Raw genomic sequence first — 23948 nt, forward strand, 5'->3', positions numbered from 1 at the left:
CCTTTTTTTGTACTTATATATAATTTCTGTCGCTCTTTTGTTTTATTTTTCTCTCTTACATTTGCCAGTGGACTTTCTGACACAGCATGACACATTTTAATTTCCCCAAAAAACTTAAAACTGGCACAAGGTATACAACGTCATGGATGAGAATTTATAGGAAACGTTTGAATTATCAAAATTATTGTAATTATGATCATATATATTATATTATTGTATTTATAAATCATTTTTGCACTATAATCTACACCTACTTAAGTTGTAGTGTTTTCTAACACAGATTTTAATATATCACATCGTACGCAATTAATAAGAATTAGGTATGTTAGTGTTAATTTATAGACGGACGGAAAAATGTATTTATTTTAGTTCGGTTATTTATTATCAATCATAAGAAAACTAAAATTAAAATTTGGCAAACACGCAACATTTCCACACTTCCACTAAGACTTCATTCATCATTTTCACAGAACCATGTCAGTACTCTAATTTTTCAACGAGCCTGACATTTCACGCTAACGGCACGATAATTTACTGGTCAAATAAAACAAAACTGCTCTGTATTCTTTGAATTCGCGTTGGGTTTCCCCCTTGGCCTTAAAATGAACCTAATTCGTATCTCTATTAGAAACTGATGTTAATTAAACAATTTACAAGCAATTTTAATATTCTGCACGTTTATTCACAGAAATTAGATAATGCAAAAAGTTTTAAATGATATGGGGCGCCATCTGTGGTTTCTCTTAATAAATACTTCTCTTAATTCGTCTGCTGAACAAGTTATTAACTACGTACTTTTATTTTATTTCTAGAGATGGCGTTGTTTGAATTAAAATGTTAAAATGTTCTACGGTAGCACAGATGTCGTTACTTGTATTTCTTTATTAATAAATGAAAATAGAAGAATAAAAATTTTAGTTTTCCTACATTTCAGATACATTTTAGATAATGGAGAAATAGTAAAAAATCGTCAAATTCTCGACTTAGGCTGTGGTTGTGGAGCTGGGGCAATAGCAGCGGCGAAAATGTGTGCCAAGAGAGTTTTAGCTAATGACATCGACTCTTGTAAGTTATATTCTATATCTGTTATTTTAAAGAAATAAATATAATTTACATTAAATTAAACATTATATTTGCAAGAATAATTGTAATTTTTAAAGGCATTGGCAAAAAGCTGGAGATGCCGGGGATCGAACCCGGGGCCTTTCACATGCAAAGCGAACGCTCTACCACTGAGCTACATCCCCTATTGGAGAGTTGAACCAAATTACCGTTTCGTTTCAGATGCCGTTACAGCTACTCAAATAAATGCTAAATTAAATGAAGCGAGTGTAAAAACAAGTACAAATAATATCATTGGAAATAATAATATAGATTTTGATACAATTCTAGTCGGCGATATGTTTTACGACGAGGAATTTGCCAATTTCTTATTCCAATGGCTTAGGAGACTAGCTTCTGAAGGAAAGGCAGTAAGTTAACATTATGTTGGTGTTGTTTAACTTTACGATCTAGTTAGTGTACAGAATAAAATGAAAAGTTACATTAATAATAAGGGGCATGAAATTGTTTGTAGTCGATACTTATTCGGAAAAACAGTGCATTTTATTGCCGCTTCTACGTTTTAGCCCTTTCCTCTTTACAAGAACCGTGTCCATTGGTGGGACGCGAACAATACTTATACTTAAGAGTCTATACAACCTCAAGATGACAATAATAATATTTGTTAGTGCATTGAGCCCAGCATTGATTTATCAATGATTTATAAATTTCTATTATGTGTTAATCATCCTAATTTTGCCGACCTGTCTCTAATCATTTCACGGAGTATAGTAATATTTACAATGACCTTTCCAGGTGTTAATCGGCGATCCAGGACGCCACGGGCTTACCGCCAAGCACCACCAACATATCTCACTCCTGGCTACATATAAACTACCTGAAGACAGTTGTTTAGAGAATCGAGGATTCAGTGATACCACGCTATGGATGGTTAACAGTTGAAAAATACAGCCAAGTTCAACGTCAAACTTTTGAGATTTTTCTAAAAATCAAACTCAAAATCAAAATAATCTTTATTTCATAGGTAAGCAGCAAGTACGCAGAAGTTGTATAAAACCTTTAAAGTTTTTGTTTCACTATAGTTTTAAACCTCGTGAATGGCAAATTTTGTATATCTACCGGAATCTTGTTATAGAAGAGTATACATTGCCCCTTAAATGAATTTGTCACCTTGTGAAGACGACTATCAAGAACAGCTAGTTTATTTTTATTCCTCGAATTAATGTTATGTCTGTCACTATTTTTCATAAAGAAATTACTATTCCTCTTAACATAAATTACATTTTCATAGATGTACTATGACGCTAGTATGAGAATATTAATTTCCTTAAACTTATCTCTCAATATATGTATACTCTGGGGCTCAGATTGTAAATTGCTCTAACCGCACGTTTCTGCAGGACAAAGATTCTATTGATATCGGCGGCATTACCCCAAAAAGCAAAACGTCGTCTGCCATTAGACTGTGTAAGTAGCTGAAGTAAACTAATCTAGCGGTTTCGACGTCTGAAAGTTTCCGTATTTTTTTAATCGCGTACACTGCTGTGCAGAGCTGAGCCGTTTTGATTACTACTATATGTGGACCCCATTGCAATTTAGCATATAGAAATACAACTGTATCCACAAGATTCAATTTTTCGTTTCTAACTACAATGTTTGTAACCGTCTCTCTAACATTGGGTAATGTATATTTCACACAATTTGCTTTTTTCTCATTAAGAAGCAGGTTATTAACAGCAAACCAATCAACTACTTTAGATATAGTATTGTTCACATCGTCATAGGAATATTGGTGCCTATAACTTTAAATAATAATGAAGTATCACCAGCAAACAATACTATCTCATGTTTTAAACCCTCCATGAGTCTAGGTAAGTCATTAATATAAACTAAAAACAAAAATGGACATAGAATTGAACCTTGAGGGACACCCATGCTTATTGCAGACCTTGATGATCTCGTACCGTTAACATCGACCATCTGAACTCTACCACTCAAATACGATTTAAGAAGGTCAAGGTCACATCCCACCACACCATAATGGAGAAGTTTCTTGACACAATCAAAAGCCTTGGAAGGGTCACAGAATACACCAAGAGCGTCATGTGAGTCTTCCGATGCAACAAATATATGTTTCATCAACTCAACACCAGCGTCGGTTGTAGAGCGACTCCGAGTGAAACCAAATTATTTAGGAGACATTAAGTTATTACTATAAAAATGTGCACACATCTGATTTAGAATCATTTTTTCAAAGATTTTAGTAAGTGTTGGTAGTATTGAAATAAATCTGAAATTGGTGGGATCTGACATACTACCAAATTTGAAAAGTGGAATAACTTTACTTTGCTTCATGAGGTCAGGAAACACCACCATCAACACATTTATTAAATACACAAAAAAAAGGCTAAGTAAGGCGCAATACAATCAACTATAGAACTAATTGCTTTGACTGAAAGACCGTCAAGGTCAACAGTATTTTTTATGTCTATAGACTTAAAGGCTTTAACAATATCGTTTGGAAATACATGGAATCTTAAATTAATAATACTAACTGCATTATTTTCTTTTAATAAGGATTCTTTAAAGTTTATCGTATTTTTAAGATAATAAGAACTAAATTCTTGTCTGTTGCTATTCGATGATAGAAGATAAAGAACTCCCAACATATTTACATATATTCTATAGATCGTAGGGACAATAATAAAAGTTCCCATACAAACGTTTTGTATAGAGAAGCACAAAACTTTCGATTTCAATTTTTATTCCTAAAGGGATCATCGTACAATTACTATATTATTATTCAATCACCAGCCGAAACACATACAGACATGTTTCACCCTTACTTTAACTTTTTTTCTATGATAGGCCAAAACTATGCCTACACTTACAATAGCCACAATTTTTGAGCAGGCAAGTATTGCAATGCATTGTGCAGGTAGATAAATTATCTGGGGGCCCGACAGTGCGCACGCCAAGACCGGTATTTTAAAAAATTGTAATTTACTGATTAAATTTAAAATAAAACAAAACTAATGTATCAAATATTATTTATTTCCAATTAAATCCTAAATATAAAATAATAATCAAGGCACAATTCATACTGATAATTCGTTGTTACAAGTCGTTGGTAATGCTTTACAATCACTTATCTTTATGTTATAATATAATTCTGTGGAACCCAGACATTTTGTTAGAATTTAATGCGCGTAAAGATTTTGTTGACACCCGCCAAGTTTGTTTTCTTATACTTTACGGAACAAATATTAATCTTAATGCATTCCTTTATTAGACATTGAACGTTCATTTTGTTCTACTTTTATTACAAATTGGGCGGCATACATTTTTACAATACATCAAAGTAATGTATACATATAACTAAACATTAGTTATAAAAATTAAGTAAGTTTACAAAACATTAAATAGCAACTATTTACAAAACTAATTACGGAATATGGTTTATAATATTAAAATACGTAAATGATTAAAAATCAGGTAGTACCTAATGATAATGAATAATTTGTCAGCGTAAAAATTATTAAAAAGGAGCTAATTTCTGTAATAAATTATTTCGCCGTTACATTAAGTGGTAATGTTATTAAAAAATACTTAATTTAATAAATGTACTTCACATTGTTTACTACATGTATATTTTTGAAGTTTTAATGACAAAGTAATGGATTACGGTAAATTTATAGAACAATCTTAAATAAAAATTTATAATACATGTTTAAAGTTAAATACAATTAAATTAAATTGGTTTTAAAGTACAGTACGTGAATACAATAATAATATTTGCAAAAATGAAATTAGGAATGGGTAATGTACAGTTTTAAATATTTATTGGCAAAAAAGGCAAGCTACTTTGTTAATTCCATCCTTCTACAACTTCTGAAAAATCAATTAAGTACCAACTGCAAAAATCGTAACTATTATAATGTTGTCGAAGAGCACAGAGCTTACAATTGGTAATTATGCATAGTATTGGCATAAATGCCGTGCTTTGACCTTGCAGTTCTTCCAGAATAGTGGGAGTAGGTGTCCATGTCAAGTGGAGCGTGAGGATGCATGATGAGCACCGGCTGCAGCGCCAGGGACTTGCGGGAGCCGGAGACTGACGTTGCGTCGGTTACATACGCGTTATTAACTTCACCTGGAATAAGAAAAAATTAACTCTGTAAACGAAAAAATATGGCGTTTTTCAAAGAAGATGACTTATTATAAACCTATAAATTGCCTTGTGACTTTTCAAATGAAGGATTTGTCATCGCCGAAAATCTACAATCTGATTTTCACTGCTGCTCAAGAAGGCGCCGATTGGCGGGACGGCAACAGCATGGCGAGGATCCTTCGGCATTCCTGCATGCAAGCGCACACTGACGGTAATTATATCGCGGTGTCCTTATGGCCCCCATGTACAGGACGATTTGTCTTCGAATCGATAGCGTATGTTTAGGTCGTTAACGATTAACTTGAACACCAAGAGCGTTAGCGACGGGCCAATACGGTTATTGTGACGATCCATCGAAACGAAGAATCGTCTGCATATGGAGGTCCTTAGGCACATCGTCGCGACGACATCGTGCTCGTGTTTAGCTTTTCTTCACTAGGAACGTTATTACCAGTTATATTTTTAAAATGGTGGTAATCTTGCTGAAGACGAAGAAGAAAACTATATTCCAAGAAGGAGAAAATTTTGGATAAATAACATTCGGAAACTTGCCGAAGCATCCTGAACGCTGCCGAGGCATTCCTGAAGCTGCTGGCCTGGTATCTCTAGCTTTTTGTAATAACGATCATTTTAACTGAAATCTCAACTATAAAATCATAACATTAAAGTATATTACTATTCGTTACTTAAAAATTCCCTGCCGAGTCAGCCGTCAGTGGGTGCTGGGCCTAAAATAGACATAACAACACATCTGTAGTTAACGGGTATTAAAGCAGCGGCAATATGTTTACTAAACGGAACAAGACTGGTTGACGATGCATTCGTGTTATCACGATTACACTACACGGCGCTAACACTAGCCTACTTATATGTTCTTCATACTTGCTATCAGCAAAAAAGGCGCACGCCGTCGTCGTGCGGAATCCGTCAAGTAAGTGTGTCGTGTACCCGTTAGCATATTCATGAAGTTGATACTTGTTTCTCGTGTGACTGCGGGCTATTCAACCGGTATGCGTTGAGGGATACATTGGGTGGAGTTGTGTTAATACATAGAATGAGTCAATAGGACATCAATGGATAATTTGATTTATGTGTTAATTTATGTAACCTGTATTCGAAGTCATTGTAGTGACATTTTTTTTGCGGAATTTATAATTTTAATATTCTGTTAATTATAGAAAAGGTTTTGGTTATAAATAAGTCATTCAATGGCAGTAACTCTTTTACAATATTTATGGTATTTCACATTCCATATTACTTTTCTTTTGTATTTAAAATGAGATTAATTTTCCGCAATTAGTAGAAAGTGAACATATGTACAAGGTTAACACACCAGAAAATACCTAGTCGTTCGGGTCTAAAAAATGTCTCCGTGTATCTTTGAGAAATACAGAACACATAAAAGAGATTCTAATTAAATTAGACATGTATGTAAATTATGTAAGTAAAAACAATGCCAAGTCCTTGTTACTTTTTAAAGTAAATATATTTTAAAAAGGAACGACGACTTGGCAGTTTTTTTACTTAAGTATTTTTATTTTTAGCAAAATTACTATTATACCACTAAATCAAACACGACAGTTACGAATTCACACAATCCAAAATATAATCCAAACAAATTAAAATGACGTAACAATGAGAGCACGTCACGTCCTGATTAGTGCGACACACGAGATGCGGTGTGCAAGCGCAAAAGCGAATGTTATTCGTCATGACATATTACAACTGCCCACTATGGCATGCGGGTTTAATGAGTTTCAAACTATTTTTTTCACCAGATGTCTGGTTGTCTGCAATGGATTACAAAAAGGGACGTCCTTATCATGTTTATTAGAAACTTCCCATACTTTCTTACAAAAAAGGACTATTATGTAAACAATTTCCCATGAAGAGTTCACCAGCTTTGTTAGGTTCTCAGAGCTTAAAGTAAATATGCCATCCCATAAACTACATTCACGAAAATAACCAATAAACAATAAAAGAGACGTGGCTTGAATTATTGAAGAATTAAAGAATGAACAGAGACCTCACGCGAGACCGAGGGCAGTATGCAGAATTATTGACTAACCTTCACAAGTTAGAAAGGCACTACAAGAAGAATAAAAAAGACAAAGTACCTTTATATAACGAAGGTGGCGGGTACCCACTGTCAGGCTGCAGCCTAACGTGTCGCGTGGCTAGTATGAAAGCTAGTGCGGCCAAGACGATACCGTCCAGGCAACCGATGATGGCCAGAAGATACGCCCAGCGGACATGGCATCGACCTGAAACGAAAAAACTGGAATGTTAAAACTTTGCAATACCACATTTAGCATTAGCAGCAATAGTTCTTCCAGGGAAATATTGTCACCTCATCTATTGCTGTTGCGATGTAACTTTCGTAGCGAATGTGAGCATTACTGCGTTCCCGCTTTGAAGGGTAAGATACTGGTGAAATTACAGGAACATGGGACTTGCCAACTTACAGCTCAAAGTGACGGGCACGGGCAGTGCCCCTCAGACCTTTACAATATAAAGCTCTTCAGGAGCATGACTCGTTCGTGCCGTCACTTAACACCATTAAAAAATAAGTTCAACGTAGTACAATCTATTAGTACTATCAAGTTTCCGGAATTAATAACAAAAAAATACTATAAATTTCTCAAATAATTCTCCGTTAGCGTTAATGCACTTTTTTATACGAATAAACCAATTTTGAAAACATTTATGCCAATCCTCCGCGACAATCTCTGAAACATATTTTTCATACTCTTCGACAGCCTCTTCGGGTGATGAAAATCGTAATTTATGGAAATAAATTTATTTATTTCATTAAGTCACAAGGTGCCAGGTTAGGACTATACGCGGGATGGTTCATAAGGTCAACGTTGTTCCCATTCAAAAATTCATTTATCTGTCTGGCCGTGTGATAACTGGCATTATCGTGGTGCAAGATGATACGGCGTTTACAGCTATTTTTAAGGAGTTTGTCAATAACTTCCAGCAAACAAATGGTCGTGTATCAATCACTATTCACGGTACAACTATTCTCCAAAGCAACAGTAGTCACGTGTCCAGTTTTATTAAAAAAAGAAGGAATCATCCGCATCCGCAAAGGCACTTTGCACGCGCGCCACTTTGGTTGGTTTCAGCTCATCTCCAAAGAACTATACGCTCGATTGCTGCTTTGTTTTGTTTTGGATCGTAACTATAAATCCGCGTTTCGTCACCTGTTACTATGTCCCACGCCGAATTTGACGCCCCTTCGTTGAATCTGGCAAGCATGGCATTGCACCAAGTGAAGCGATCCGTTTTTTGAGCCTCAGTCAAATCGAGAGCACACCTTTTTCACACCCAAATGTTTTTGTAGTATTGACTGTATTTGACTCATGCCTATGCCTAAAGATGCCCGAATGTCATGGTATGTCACATGCCTGTCTGTTTTGATCATACGGCGTACAGCATCGATGTTTTTGTTGTTCACAGCGGTGGCCTCACGAAATTCGTCACTGAGATTCACACGACCGCGTTTGAATTCTGCAAACCAGCTATAAATAGTCGTCTTGCATGGTGCTTCATCGCCAAAAGCAGTTTGAAGCCGAGCGAAGCTCCGCTGAGCTGTTAAATTACACTTAAAGTCGTAGAAAATCACACTAGGGAATTTTCACGAGTTAAATCCATGGTGATGTAGACAACCAATTTCTGAAATGACGCCACAATGTAAAAACAAGTGACAGTCAGATAAAACAAATTGTATTCTACAGTCAAAGAGTTCCATTTTCATATGTTGTAATTATTTTTAAATATTGTTTATGTAAGTGGCCAGTTCCGGAAACTTATAGTGCGCCCTATGTATTTGCAATCGACTCATCTGCCAGTTGTCACAAAACCAAAGTAAAACATTTGTCTTTTCTTGTTTTACTTTTTCACCGTCTTACCTTTTGAATTAAATAATACTTTTGATCCTATACGTTTAATAAAATGACACTCACCAATATTATATTGGTCGGCCATAGGACCGCAGGTCTCCTGCACCGCAGTCTCGTTCCATCCCGCTGGGTAGACTGCTACACCGGCCACCATGCTAACCGCTGTAAGAAAGAAATTGAAGTCATTAATAAAAAAGTTTATTTACACTACGAAAACTAAAAAGAAATATTAAAAAACTAATGAAAACCAAAATGTCCGTTACTTTTTTGTACATAAAGTATAAATTTTGAACGAGATAAAAAAGCAATTTGCTGAAACGAAAAATTAAAGAATTTGTGACGGTTTACAAAGCGATATAGCAACAAGACAATTGAAAATTATAAAATTTTTAGAAACAGCAAAAATTATATAAATATTTAATCTTGTATATAGTAAGGTACAACAAGTCCGCGGAGTCACGATCCTCAGCAGTGAGGAAGCGATCAAAAAAGTACTACAAACATTTATCTATCAAATAGTTTCCTTAACAATGTGCTTACTGCACATTGGTTACAACTTTGTCTCATGAAAGGTAAGAGTTCGAAGTGTATATTTCTATTGTTACCATTGGAAAATAATTTCTTACCCACACCATATAATATACATATACATTAACGCTATAATTGTTTAATTAAATATTTATTGATACAATGAAACGAAAAATAATAATGAGAACATTTTCTAATGCTGTTACGTACGCCAAGTATTATAATACTAAAAAAGTGTTCAAGTTTCTTATTTGTTTAGGTTTAGGTTCTCGGGGTTTCTCTCAGAGAAAAGTTGAAGTAACAGGTATCACGACTGTGGCATCACAGTACATTTGCTCAAATATTTTGTAAGCGCGTAAAAACATACATAATTTCATTAAGAAAGAAGATATCCATAATATTAACCTTAGAACTAAGTTCAAACTCGAGGTAACACAATTTCGTTTAACAAAGGTAAACGACTCTTTTATAGGGAACTGTATACGTTTTTATATCTTGTATAAGATTCCAGCGCATTAAATTTAAGATTTACATTAAAAGCATTTTAATTGAAAAGTCGTGTTACAAAATTGAAGACTACGTGTTAAATAAAGATATAATAGCCAAGGTATAGGACCAAGATTCCACACAAATTTGATTTAAAATGTATTTCATAGCATTTAAATTGATTTGAAAAGAGCAACCCCTAGAGTTTCTTGTTCGATCTTCTCGGGGAAGTCAGCACAAGGAACGAGCAGTGGCTTAAAAAATGACGTTTTCAAGTGTAAATTTATTTCACCTATGGCGTAAATGATTTTTTGACTTTGGCTTGACTTTGACCACACACTAGCGAATCTGAAAGGAAAAGTATATCCACGTATATATCCACGTCATTAACAATCAAAATCAAATAACACTGCTCAAATAATCTAAATAAGAAATAGAGTAATCTTCCTCAGACTGAGCTCATCATTTATTGGCCATTTCAAAGTGACATTTATTAACACAAAGTGGAATCAAGACGCTATAGTCATCGTATGTCGATCGACACTAAAGCAAATGACAAAAATCTGAATAACCGGAACGTCGAAAAAGAAAACGATATCATCGGTCAACAAAAAACCATCGCAGTGAATATCTCCACTTTAGGAGAAAGACGCTTAACAATGTCCGACGGTCCTCAAAAACATCCGAAATTCATAAAAGTAGATATCGGCGCCACGTATCACAAAAATTATTTAAGATACTTGAGCTGAACGTTAATGTAGTAAATGGAATTTGTATGGGGTCCTGACATTGTCAGTATCAGCGAAGTCCACGCATTCCAACCTTAAGGGTTCCTTTTGCATGCTGGTAGGGGCTGTCAGTCTACCCGCAGCTTGCTTGTTCTAGGTGGTAGCCAACAAGCTGCAATGTAATTATAGGCCAGATCATATTTTTATTCATATAAACAAAGACTTTTCACGACAAAAGTGGTCAACGAAATAAGGGACGGAAACAGATATAATATCGGCTTGCAAATAAAACTGTTATAGGACTGGGAAGACTTCAATTTTGTTGGTATAGTTGGCCCTCACTTATGTGTCCACTATTAATACTGAGCGCCATACAAATAGTTGATACTTAAGTGAGGGCACCGACTGTGCATGAAAGAAATAAGTATAGAGTGATAGCTCCGAAGGCCATGTTAGTAAGTTTTATTAGGTACTTTAATTAAATAGGAGAATTGATCAGAAACAATTTTTCTGACAGAAAGAAATTAAATGGAACTTGGCAACTTTTTTACATTATATATTTTATAATTTGTGTTTATTTGTATATGTATATATATATATATTTGTCACATCATTTTGGTCTAATGATTTGTTCTAGAAAATAATTATTTATCGCAATTTCATACTACCGCAATTATCAATAGGAAAGTCAAAGATCTGAGTCGGTGAGTGGTCGAACGATCGTCCACGGTCGGCCAACGTTAAGAAAGCTTTGATAATTTGAATTTCTCTCATTTGTCCGCTAATTAAGGGAAACTGCGACTGGTTTTCGAAATCAATGCACAAATTAGCTTACATTATAGTTATTACGCAAAACCGCCATCTTGGAAAATACATTGTTCTATCAACAACCAACTAAAAAAAAAACTGTGGGCCACAAACCATATAAATACTTGGACAGTTTTGACATACTTTGTCGTGATATGATGTTAATTGTTCTTAGGCAATAAAACTATTTTTTACGATCTAAAGTTTTCGTGCCATGAGGCCCATAGTCATGTCATGGTTAGTTATGGTCAAGATCCGTGAGCTGAGACAGCCGTGACCATAGGACCTGACAAAGGGCCCGAAACGTTAGTTTGTTTGAAAAAATAAGAAGAAATATAAGTTAGAAATAATTATAACTTATTATAAGAAAAAGACCTCAAAAGTTTGTTGAATTACATTTTTTTACAATTCACCAAGTTTTATTGAAATCGGTTGCCGGAAAGTGCGCGAAACCGGATTTCCCCTAGTTTGCCACCCTTAGAGGTGGAATATTTTCTTCAAATGGGATTTCTGCGAATGGGACCAATAATGAGAAAAAAAAAGAATCGTCGAAATCGGTTCACAAACGCCAGAGTAATCGCGTAACGTACCTACACACAAAAAAACAGACGAATTGACAGCATCACTCTTTTTTGAAGTCGGTTAAAAAATAGTTTCATTTCCTATGTGTAACAATCGCGAAAACCTAAGAACTTATTTGTTATTTTCTATTGTACAACATAATTATAATAATAATAAGAAGCCAGACTATATAAATGACCAGTTTTCAAAGTAGGAAGTTTACAATGAATACCAGAGCAACGACGTTACCCAGAACATCCAGACCAGAAACAATTTTAAAAAATTCGTTGCCAAAATTGTCTCTACCAAAACATAACCCGATACCTCCTCAATTGCCCACACCCTCCATCGCCCACAGAGATCGTCAAACATTTGTCATTTCATTATACTGTAAAAAATAAGTGATGGAAATAAACCAGATGTCGTTTAAAGTGATAATGTAACTTGTTTCCAACTGAGCCAATCAAGCATAATGGTTTCAACAGCAAGCACAAAGATTGCAACAAAAACTTTTACTAATTAATTCATTTAATAGTATACCCATATATTTAATTTTAAGTATTAAAGTCTACTTTGCGAGATTTGTATAGTGCGTGCTAAATTAAATTTATATATTTAATGTAATAATTTTTAACTGTATACTGTGAATTGTTTTAATTTATTTTTTATGTGATCTAAATCACACTATCCCAACGTGGCCCCTACCCTGGCCCCCCAGTAGGTGCTGAAGAGTCCTAGGAAGGCGGTGGAGCTGTCCAGGGGGTGCTACCGCATTTGATAATAAAAAACTGAATTATCTATATAACTTTTTAAAACATAATTTTTTCCTCAATATATTTTTGTGTTAAGTTAAAGTAAAAGATACGTGTTTTCAATTATTTTTTGTGGTGCTGGGCGCGGCGTTGACATTTTTTTGTCTTGCTTAGATAAGCCAAAAAAATATTAGAGTGCCAAAAAGTTTGAGAATCTATGATCATAACTTATATGTTTATGTTATTTATTGTTTTATTACCAATAAATATACAATAGGTAAAGTGATTTATTTTTTGATGAACCACAATAGGTAAATAAAAAACAAATCTTATTGATTTCTTTTTCGGTGACCTATTGTACTCGTATGGATTGTGATATTTCGAATAAATTATTTCATTTGATTGCGGTCTAAAGTCTAAGAGCGCGTTCCCACTATGTCGTCACGTTTTATTATCGTTGGACGACTGTCGTGTTTAGCCTGTTCCCATATCACGACTATCTGTCGTGGACGATTTTTTATCGTTGAACGACTGTCGTGACTAGCTGTTCCCACTAGATCGTGACAATTTATCGTTTCACGACAGCCTCCTTGTCGTTTGCACGACAGAATCGTTTGATGCACTGCAGTCGCTTGTATGTTCTTTTAGAAGCCGGTAGTGTGTGTTCGCTCCAAAGGGATGAAGACGAAATTTTAATAATGTGTTACTTTTTAAAAATGCGGAAGAGGAAGCAAACAAAGAAAAGAAAGTTTTGGGTACATCCAATGCTACTAAAAAGAATTCCATAATTCCATTAGGGTTATGTCAAAAGATATACGAAGTTGCTTTCTTTTCGGTATTGTCAAAACCTGCTACGACCAGAGATGGGCAATGGGTTAAATCCAATCGAACCCGCGTGTTTTCACCAGGGTTTTGCCAGAAGCGCCGAGTTTTAACCCATTTCTGCCCAAAATCGTGGGCAGAAACGAAGAGTACAGAATTTGGTATAATTCCAACACTAACAACGTAATATACAATAACTTGTAACAAATTTCTATATTTTTATTACACGAAGAAGAGGCATCTCCACATAATACCCACCACCTGTCGATCTTGTGGATTCTCAATGAAGATCGATTCAAGTGCATACGATCTAACGGTTTTTTGTATTAATTTATTGATGAACCTTTCAACCGAATCTATTCAATAGAAAGGTAAATCGAACTGTCCTGATAATAAAGCAACAAATATTTTGTAATAATATATATAATTAAATTTGAACAAAACTCAATTCACAACAAATATTTAGACGTAATTAGTTTTTGCCCTCAATTTCGAGTTTTAACCCGATTTAAACCCGGCGAACGAAGCGCCGGGTTAAAACCCGGGCGCTTGCCCATCTCTGGCTACGACCCAACGCTACTGCAAAGCGAGCAGAGGGCGCGGGGTACGAGAGGGGAGGGCAGGGAGCAGAATACGTGCGGACAGCGATAAATAAAACCTGACGACTATAGGAGCTGCGACAATCTGTCGTCACGTTTTTATCGTGACGTTTTTTTATCGTCTGACGACTGTCGTTATAGTTGTTCGTACTGTGACAACAGATTGTTGTTGTAACGATAAAAAATCGTGAGCGACAGAAATCGTGTCGTCCTATATGTGAACAACTTCATTTAAATATACAAGCCACGACATTGTAAACTGCACGACAATCTGTCGTCGCGACATAGTGGGAACGCCCCCTAAGACTAAAAGACTTAGGACACACAACGTAAGTACAGTGAACATCACGCTGATATCACCTTAGATTGTACTAACGTGTGAGACACATAATTCATTTCAAACAACAAAAGAATCTACCTACAGAGTCAAAAGGTTCTTAAGAAATACCAAATTGAGAATTGCAAGACGCAATTCGATTCAATTCATAAGCTGCTTATCCTTGACTGCAACAATACAATACAAAGTAATACAATAGAAGTGTATGTAGAACAATGTTCCCATGACTTTTTGGTTGTCTTTCTTTTGATAACGTTTCGTGCAACCTGTCGAAATTTTTAAACCTTACGATAATGTGAGTGATAGCTGGGTCAAGAGTTAAGTGGACACGGTTCGAATCTCTGTGGCAGCATGTATCTATGACGTTAAGGAGAGTTACCGGAGGAGAAGCGGGAAAATCTGTTTTGCTGGATTAAATGTTTTAGATATTTCCTATTCAATAACAGTCTTATAAAAAATATACGATACACCTAAGCGTATTGTCTAAAGAATGTGCTAATTCGTTACACGATATGAAGTACTTCACCAGACCATATAAAATCCTGAAAACACGCTAAAATAAAAGTGAAAAACGGATTGTTTAAGAATACAATGTCTAACTTTGCACATAATTTTTATGCGGAGATATTTCTGTTTGAGTACTACAGAGATCCTGCTAAATTTTGGTTTTCAACTGAAACCCTATATCGCACCCCTCGTGGAATAATAGCATACGTGAAGTTACGTCAGGGAGTAGACCCTACTCCCGATCTCCGTCCGACATCCGTTCGAAACAATTACTGCCAAATAAGCAATACTTGACCAAATGAAAAGACGCGTGATGCGAATGAAGCTTCATTCTTGATACTCTTGTCTTTTAATTTTGTGGAATATTACGTATTTGACAGTAATTGTTTTGGACGGATGTCGGACGGAGATCGAGAGTAGACCCCCAGAAATGTTTATTGCTCCGTTATATACAGAAAAATACAAGCCACATCCTCCCCAAGTCTTGTAACTCTATCTACAATATAAGTCGATAGAGTTACAAGAATTGGAGAGAGTGTGGGTCATATTTTTCTATATCTAATGGAGTAATAAACGTTTGTGACGTAACTCCACTTATGCCATTCTTCCATGAGGGGTGCGATTATTAAATTCGAATTTACCTATCCTTTTGCTGACACTTGTAGACTGCGGCTCTTTGTAAATTTTTATTCATATTAATTGTCAGCGCGCCGGTTACTCCCGGTCGGTCCCTACACTACGGTACTGTACTACGGTCCCCCCACTCCTCACCTCCTAAATGACGGCTGGCTTTGAAATACTCGCCTTAATTTCTAAGTTACGTACGTATTTGTGGCTGTTTTAAGGAAAGTATCCTAATGAAACCGGCATGCTCACAATCCTTAGAAAATGTGTGATATCCTTTACCCCCGCTGGACCATGGTGGTGAACTATGCCTAAACCAATTTCTTAGAGAGAACCCGTGTCCAATAGTGGTAGAGTAGAGTAAAGTATAGATGCTAAGGTTGCCTGTGAGAAATTACTTAAAACAATAAGGCTAACAGTAACAATGTACATTTATTTCTTCGTGCGCTTTTTGTTTCATTTCCGGTGTTGTGCAATGAAGTATAAATATGTCTTCTATTTTGTTTGGTTTAATTTTTCACATTGGAGTTAATGAAATAATTTTGAAAGGTTAAAACCAAATTATTAGTATTTAATTAAATTAATTGCTATGGGAACGATTTTTTGTAAACCATGAAATAGACAGTAAGCGTAAAAAGTGCAGTACGTAACGTCAAGGAGGTATAATTGCCGGTTATGAACTACAGAGAAAGTCATTTTCATGCTCAGTTAAAGGTTGTAATCGTTCTTGATTTTTGCGTAAAAAATGATCAGGCGAATTTATAATGATTTCATTAGAACCGAAGAAATTCAATATGTTCGCTCAAAACTTATGAAAATAGAAGAAAAACGATCGATGGTATCAGTTTTAGCGCTACTTTTCGACGGGGGAAATTACCTGTTCAAATATACATTGATCTTAGCGCTTGCCGATGACGTCACCAACTTAGAACATAACAGTGCCAACGTAATTATAATATTACAGCAATAAAGATAATTGCAAAGTTGCACAAGAGCCATATAATTGTTTCGAGTGGCTCATTACCGCTTTGTCATTTTGGTGGGATTTTTTTTAATGAAAAGTACAACTTACTTTATATATCGCAGTACTTAAGGAATAAAGTTTAGGCAGACAGCAACTTGTGGTTATCCCTGTGTCAGGAGTACAGGATTTATAAAAAAATATAGGTAATTAAATGTAAATGTGGGAAGAGCTAAATCTCGACGTACATCTCAGTTCGCATGGGGATATCATTAAAAATAATTAATTTAATTTAAATTTTTAAGTTGACTATATTTTAGTAGCAGTAGAACTCCTTTTGAAAGAGTTCGTCCAGGGAAGTAATGCCACCTTACCTATTTCAGCCGCCAAGTGTGAGCATTACACAGATTTGGAGGCTAGCGGTGCTGGCGAAATTACAGGCACATGGGACTTGTCAACTTACGTCTAAGGGTAAGGCAGTGCACCTCAAATCTTTGCGATTTAAAGCTATAAGTGGCACCGCAACTGTTACGGACAGGCGTATCGCTTACCACCAACTTCGTATTACAAAAACAAGTTAAAAGTATCAAGAAGAAATGAGCCTGTGTAACATAATGGTGTGAATGGAGTAAGAGATATATCAGGAGTATAGTGGTCCATTGACGTTGCCTACTCCAGTGGGAGATTTTTTACATGCTTTTTACCTGACTAATCAAATTTCAAAAATTCAACCATGGTAGTCGTGCTAGAATAAGGGACGTTATATCTACTTTGCCAACGCTACCTAAAGAACACCTTGACGAGAAACAAGATAAAAAAGTTAGTGCTTTAAATTGGTACCAACGGAAATGCAACCAGGGACCTTGGCATCTAGAACTTTGAATGCTAATCGCTGTGTATCGCCGAAGTTGTCATTGTATAGCTATCGCGAATCCGCATTCCAAGCGTGGTGCTTAGTTTAGAGCAAGTGCCTTTGTCCAATACAAACACAGTGTTTCTGTGACAACCACAGCATTGAGTATACATGTTGATACACACGTACTTTCAACTAACGTGTATCAAGACATTCTCAAACAAAATTTTTTTTAAGCAATAAAAAGGCACGTTTACCCGTGCATTCCTTAGAGGATGGACGTTTACAAGTGCATTCACACCTTAGCGGATATAAAAAATTAAGTTCACACACTTATCCTCCCATAAATATATACAGATAACATAGAGCATAAAGTCTATATAAGGTGTGTTAAAAACCTGGAAGATGGAAAAAAATTAAAAACTTCCAGTCAAAATTGTAAGTTTCGTAAAAGTTACACCTATTTGTGATAAAGAGATGAGACGTTGCGATTGGGAATGGAAAATCGAGCGTTGCATCATTTCAATAACGTTAGTGTTCAAATTTGCAGTTCAACAAAATGTTTATATAACCTGTGGGCGCGTATACTTACACTAACGTTGAAAATAAAATGACCACGTGAAATGGAAAGTGCTTAATGGCTAGAGAGTTGCTGAGATTAGTGGTTTTGCACGCCAGTGTACGATTTTCCATGCACGGTGCACAGTTATCTCCTGTGCCATGGTTATTTATGTCAACACTGCCAGGGTGAAAGTGAGCTCAAAGTGGCTCCTAGATACGTAGATAGAGAACCAGTGTCTTCCGGTGGAGTCATTAAAAATTTAAGGTGAAATTACAGGCACATGGGACTTGTCAACTTATGACTCAGGGTGACGGGCGCAATGGCAGTGCAACTCGGGCCTTTGAGATTTAAAGCTCTGAATGGTACTGCAACTGTTATGGACAGGCATGTCGTTTACCATCAGGAGCACAACTTGTTCGTCCTATCACATAGCATCAGAAAAAATCCATCCTCTAGAATCACCTGTCTCCATCCCAGAGTCCTAAAATAAGTCCAAAAGTAAATTATACGGTGGGTATTTTTTATGTAAGTGATTGTTTGTAAGTGTAATGGGTAGGTAATAAAGTTTCTTATTTGATTTAGGCAAAGATCTAACTAGAATGTCGTCAACATTGTTGAAGGAATTAGTTTCTCGAATCTGCACGTGGTAATTGGCACGTATATAGTACATATTTGAAATCAGTAATTCCCACGTCCATAATTCGGCGATGTCAGCAAAATTGTGATGAAGATATTTACGTGTGGCGCACTATAAGTTTCCGGAATGAATAACAAAAAAATACTATAAATGGTCAGAAATGAATTTATTGTTTTAATTTTATTATATTATTATATATAGGTATAGGTTACATTATTTATTTTATTGAATATCAGAATTTTTTTACCACAACGATGTTTACATATTTTTTGTGAAAATACTCCATTAGTCTGGTGTTATTTTTGATACAAATAAATTGTAAAGGTATTTGCCTGAGTAAAACAAAACTTTCATAGGTTGCAATACCTTATGCATATATGTTACAAGTACAGGGAAGTATAGGTTTAGTGGTAAGTTAAATGTTTTAGTTCAAAATTGTAAAAGATTGAAAAGTAGTTAATAACACAACCAACCTGATGCTGCTTTTTTGCGGGTAAAATAATAAAAAAATAATAACTCTCTTTGGAGAAAACTCGTCCGTGTTCAGCAGTAGGTAACTTCAACCGCTGGTGAAATTACAGGCACATGGGACTCGTCAACTTATGTCTCAGGGTGACGGGCGCGGTGACAGTACCCCTCAGGTCTTTGCGAAATAAAGTTCTGAGTGGTACTGTAACTGTTATTGACAGGCGTGTAACTTACCATCAGGCGCACGACTTCTTCGTCCGTTCATTCGTTACATGGACATAAACTTTTTCTGATCGGCTTAATGCGACTTCGTGTCGAAAGGTGGTGACTCCCATGTGGATTAGTAAAGATGGTAACGATGAACAAATATACATATAACAATTAAACAAACCGGCCCACCGATATTCTACAGCTTTCCGATCCCAAATCTGTTACGTGGATGATATTCTAATTTTTAAGCGTCAATGATGTTACGAGTAAACAAATATTTTGTTTACCATAAAATGACAATAATTAGTGTAGCCAACAGACAAGGTATAAAAACGAATTTTTCGTAATACACAAATAAGTATAGAGTGCGGCGCAATAACGCCGATAAAAGAATTGCAATATACAGACTTGGCGGCCAAGTTCAAGTTAAAGTCGTTCAAACTTTTTGAAACCTTCACAATGAAAATGCAATAAACGACTATCGACTTAAATATGATGGTAAGCAGCTAACTAAATGAAAAATGAATATAACATTTCAATTAATTTAATCATTGATTAATCGTCGTCCAAAGCAACAAAATCTTCCGGTTTGGGCATATGAGCCCTAATTCGTCCAAATCTATCTTTATCGATGTTCAAGCTCTTTCGTTTGCATGCAATCTGTTTCTCCAACTGCCCTCTGAACATCATCAGCTCTGATCTAACCGCCTCAGCTTGCCTAACTCGATCTTTCAATGCTTCTACAGTTTCGTAGACGTACTTTATCTCACCCATTAGTGCGTATTGCGCCTCATCACGACAATTCTCAACGTTAGGTCGATTGTAGTTCCTGCTTTGCAACCTAGTCTGACCCTGCTTGCATTTCAACTCTAACTGTCTTAAGGAATCCCTTAAATGGTCTAAAAGATTTTCTATATCCGCGATCTTCTGCAAATTATCTTTCAAACTAGCCTCTAATGCTTCACAGCAACTTTCTGTAGCTTCAATTGCCTCAGCCAACGCTTCATTGGTTCTTTCAGATTGAATTTTTAAATCTTGACCTCCCTTGATTATAATATTCAACAAATTATTTCTTAAGTTCGCCGACTTCTGTCTAACCTCATCACAGTTACGTATACTCTCTGCAACAAAATGTTGCCAAAATTGCAAAGTTGTTGCGTTTTCTGGCCAACGGTTTACACCTTGATGTTTGAGAATTAGTGATGAATCCGGTCCCATTTTCAAGTTTGTCTTATCTACTTTTAAAGTTACAATTTTATCACTCCAATCGCTTTCTATAGAAGCTTTGGCAGCTCGATCTTCCTCTAACTGTACGTCTACTTTCCTTAAGGTATCGTAGAAGAGTCGTCGTATTTCGCCAACGATAGAATATTCTTTGATTAATTCCTGTTCTGCATCGTCTCTTACTAAATCAGGCTCCAATCTATTTGTTCTTAGTTCTATACATTCCATGGAAATTGCTGCAGGCAACATGAGAATTCTAGAAGCTCCTTTTAACCTTCGTCTATCAGTTTCCAATGCCTCGATTTCATTGTCCATCGCTTTCAAAGCATTCTCAACTTCTTTCGTCCAGAAACTCAAATCTTTGACTCTTTTTTTCAACATACCAGTAGATTCATTGCTTTTTGCCCCAATACCTTCAAATGCGTCGGTGATTTTTTTTTTGGTATCCTCAGTTAGCTTTCGTCCCTTTTCTGTGATTACTCCTCTTAGAATAAGGTCGTTGGTTTTCCTCCATTCACCTGTAGAATATCTTGTAATGGAGTATTTATCAACAACAGGTCTAACGCCTGTAGATCCGGCTGTGGGGGACCAGTCCAAATGTCCGGGAGCCCAGGGCCCACCAGGAGTCATAGACAGTGTATCTCCGCTCGAGCTTTCGGTAGGTTGAGGGAGATAGCGGGGTGGAGCCCCACGAGGAAATATCTTCGGTTCATAAGGACTTACAAATCCTGGAGTATAAGGGCCGGGAGGTGGTGGCTCCCTACTACTTCCAGCTGGTTTATATGTCTTTACTTCTTGCTTCACCGTAACTCCGGGACAAATGAACGGACAGTTTTGATTCTCAGCACTCTCCATTTTCACTAAAATTTAGCTAATCAACTCTTTGTATATGAAAAAGAAGCTTAAAACTAAAACTTAAAGCGAAATGTCGGAAAACCTGACATGCAAAAATGTCGCGAGTTATGTCGAAAATTGACATTCGCAAAGGGCTTTTTACTGTGTTTTTACCTTGAAAGTTAAATAGCTGGCAATAACATAACCAAAGCGATCTTATTTCCCGATTTGTATAAATCATTGCGTATTTAATACACAAGACAAGCTTACGTTAAAAATTAACTAAAACTGTTAATGTTGCTTACGTTATCTTAAAATACATTAATATACTAAATTAACTATAAATCAGGTAGTAACTTAGGTAGATATTTAATAACATTCAACTATTGAACACTGAGATGTTTGTTTTTTATTTTTTATATATTATATTTGACTCTTTCTCTTCCAAACGCTCTATAGTGAAAATTACTACCTCAAATCGAATTCAAATTTTTCCCGCATTAATACAGTTCGCTTGGCTCGAGCGCCGGACGCTGGCTTTATTTAAGATTTTTTTTTGTTACAAACGAAATTAAAACCATTTGAAAAATGTATATCGTATCGTATACGCGTTCTATTTAGTTTAGTTGATATTTAAAAAAAAAATCATTGCTTTATGCGAAGTATCTATTGAATACAGCAATTTTCTAGTAAAATTTCGCGGTACGTTCGTGTTTTTTCTCTATCGTGTTTTCACACAATCAGTGACGACACAATTTTTTGATGTGATGATTAAACACTTTCACTGTTATGCATAATCAACCAAAGCCTTTTGAGGTTACTTATATAAACTCCTTAAGGTTCTTTATCTATGAACGAATTTCACATGAGCTTACTGCCCCAGATGTGAAAAGTAACTGAAAATAAATAGCCTGAAAAGTTAATATATTAAGTAGTAGATTTGTACTTTACTTGAAAAGTCTCAGTACATACCCAGACATCAACACAAAGGCTTCCACAATCAGTCATTTACAAGATGTAACAAGCAAAGTTCACATAGCGATGAGAAAACTCAAATGGTCGTTTTGTTTCGTGTCATGTGGTTTTACATAAGGAAAAGGGCTTTAACAGGTTTGATTAATATAAAAAGTTGTCCAGAACTTGGGTCCCAATTTCGAAATTAATAGGTTTCGGTTAAAGTATATGCAACAGCATAAAATTGTCACTTTTGCTAGAAAAAGTCGAGTTGGTCGCAGAATATGTCCTGCCTGCGTAACTTCAGAGATTAAGTAGTTTTAGTATTCAGAGTACACCAGAGGTATTCCACCTCACAGGAGACAGCAAAGAAGGTTGTTCTAAATGTCAACCCTCACTGCTGGAAGTGACATCCTAAGAACCGTAACCAAAGGCCTCTGGAAAGATTATTTACTGCTATTAATTTTTCTACGTAGCTTCCGTGATCAATTGTGAGACTACATTAAGCAATAATTATATATTTTTTAAAATCGACCGACGCACGCACGCACGCACGCAGGCACGCACACACACACACACAAACACACACAAACGCGCGCACACGCACACACACTCATAGTCCCCCACTAGAAATAAATGTAGGCCATACAATATTTATCTCGGCCCGGGAATCGAACCCGATATCTCTGCGTAGCAGTCCCGCATAGCAACCGTTCGGCCACGGAGGCAGTTAATAAGTATATAAGCATAACTTTGGAATTCAATAAAATTCCAATAAAACTTGGGAAATAGATGTACGGACAACGGCACATCAGACTACACATTTTTGTTCGTAAATCGCCTCCATTGCTACGGAACAATACGTCAATGCGTAGCTTGATGTGCTGGCGTGTGTACTATTTGCCAAGTTTTATTGAAATCGGTTCATCCACTAGTTTGCCACCCGTAGAGGTGGAATATTTTCTTCAAATTTAAGTAGGACCAATACTGAGGTACGCTCTTTTCAATAAAAAAAGACACACACAAAGAATACAGTCAAACGGAGAACCTCCTTTTTCAAGTTGGTAAAAAATGGCGCTTAACGTTGATTCTCACAGCATGTCATCTCTTTTCCTGCTAGTAGCAGGCGGAATGAAAATTCCAATAAAGCTGAATATTTATTATAATTAATAAAAATAAGAAGTAGCTACACACTGCAGCGCGTTGCGTTGCTGTCCATCTCGTGGATTTAATACATAGGACATTTTGTACATAGCTGGAACTGAATATTATAGAATGGGAAGCCGTATTTAAAACGGAACCATTTCGCAGACAAAACACATTTTTAGCTTTTTGCGGCACTATCGTAACGGA

The 23948-nt window shown here is 36.0% G+C and overlaps 2 protein-coding genes and 1 non-coding gene across 4 annotated transcripts in view; 1 reads left to right on the top strand and 2 right to left on the bottom strand.

The window, feature by feature from the left end:
- LOC113227258 (electron transfer flavoprotein beta subunit lysine methyltransferase-like) overlaps positions 1-2153 on the top strand; it is a 60408-nt gene extending 58255 nt beyond the window's left edge. For both annotated transcript variants that reach the window (XM_026460157.1, XM_026460158.1), the window contains exons 3-5: positions 935-1065; positions 1285-1472; positions 1858-2153. In XM_026460157.1, the coding sequence (XP_026315942.1) occupies positions 935-1065; positions 1285-1472; positions 1858-2004 (466 nt within the window). In that variant the 3' untranslated portion in view covers positions 2005-2153. The remainder of the gene's footprint in view (positions 1-934; positions 1066-1284; positions 1473-1857) is intronic.
- Positions 1176-1247, bottom strand: Trnaa-ugc. Its single transcript has one exon. It is a non-coding gene; the product is annotated as a tRNA-Ala (tRNA).
- A 2001-nt stretch (positions 2154-4154) lies between the features above and the next one.
- The window catches only part of LOC113227233 (LHFPL tetraspan subfamily member 3 protein), a 41864-nt gene continuing 22070 nt past the window's right edge, over positions 4155-23948 (bottom strand). Inside the window, exons 2-4 of the mRNA XM_026460127.1 lie at positions 9205-9303; positions 7351-7497; positions 4155-5215 (exon numbers count right to left, since the gene is read on the bottom strand). Of these exons, the coding sequence (XP_026315912.1) occupies positions 5022-5215; positions 7351-7497; positions 9205-9303 (440 nt within the window). The 3' untranslated portion in view covers positions 4155-5021. The remainder of the gene's footprint in view (positions 5216-7350; positions 7498-9204; positions 9304-23948) is intronic.

This window comes from Hyposmocoma kahamanoa, unplaced genomic scaffold (assembly GCF_003589595.1).
Source record: "Hyposmocoma kahamanoa isolate Upper Pololo Valley unplaced genomic scaffold, ASM358959v1 204, whole genome shotgun sequence".
NCBI classification, from domain to species: Eukaryota; Metazoa; Arthropoda; class Insecta; order Lepidoptera; family Cosmopterigidae; genus Hyposmocoma; species Hyposmocoma kahamanoa.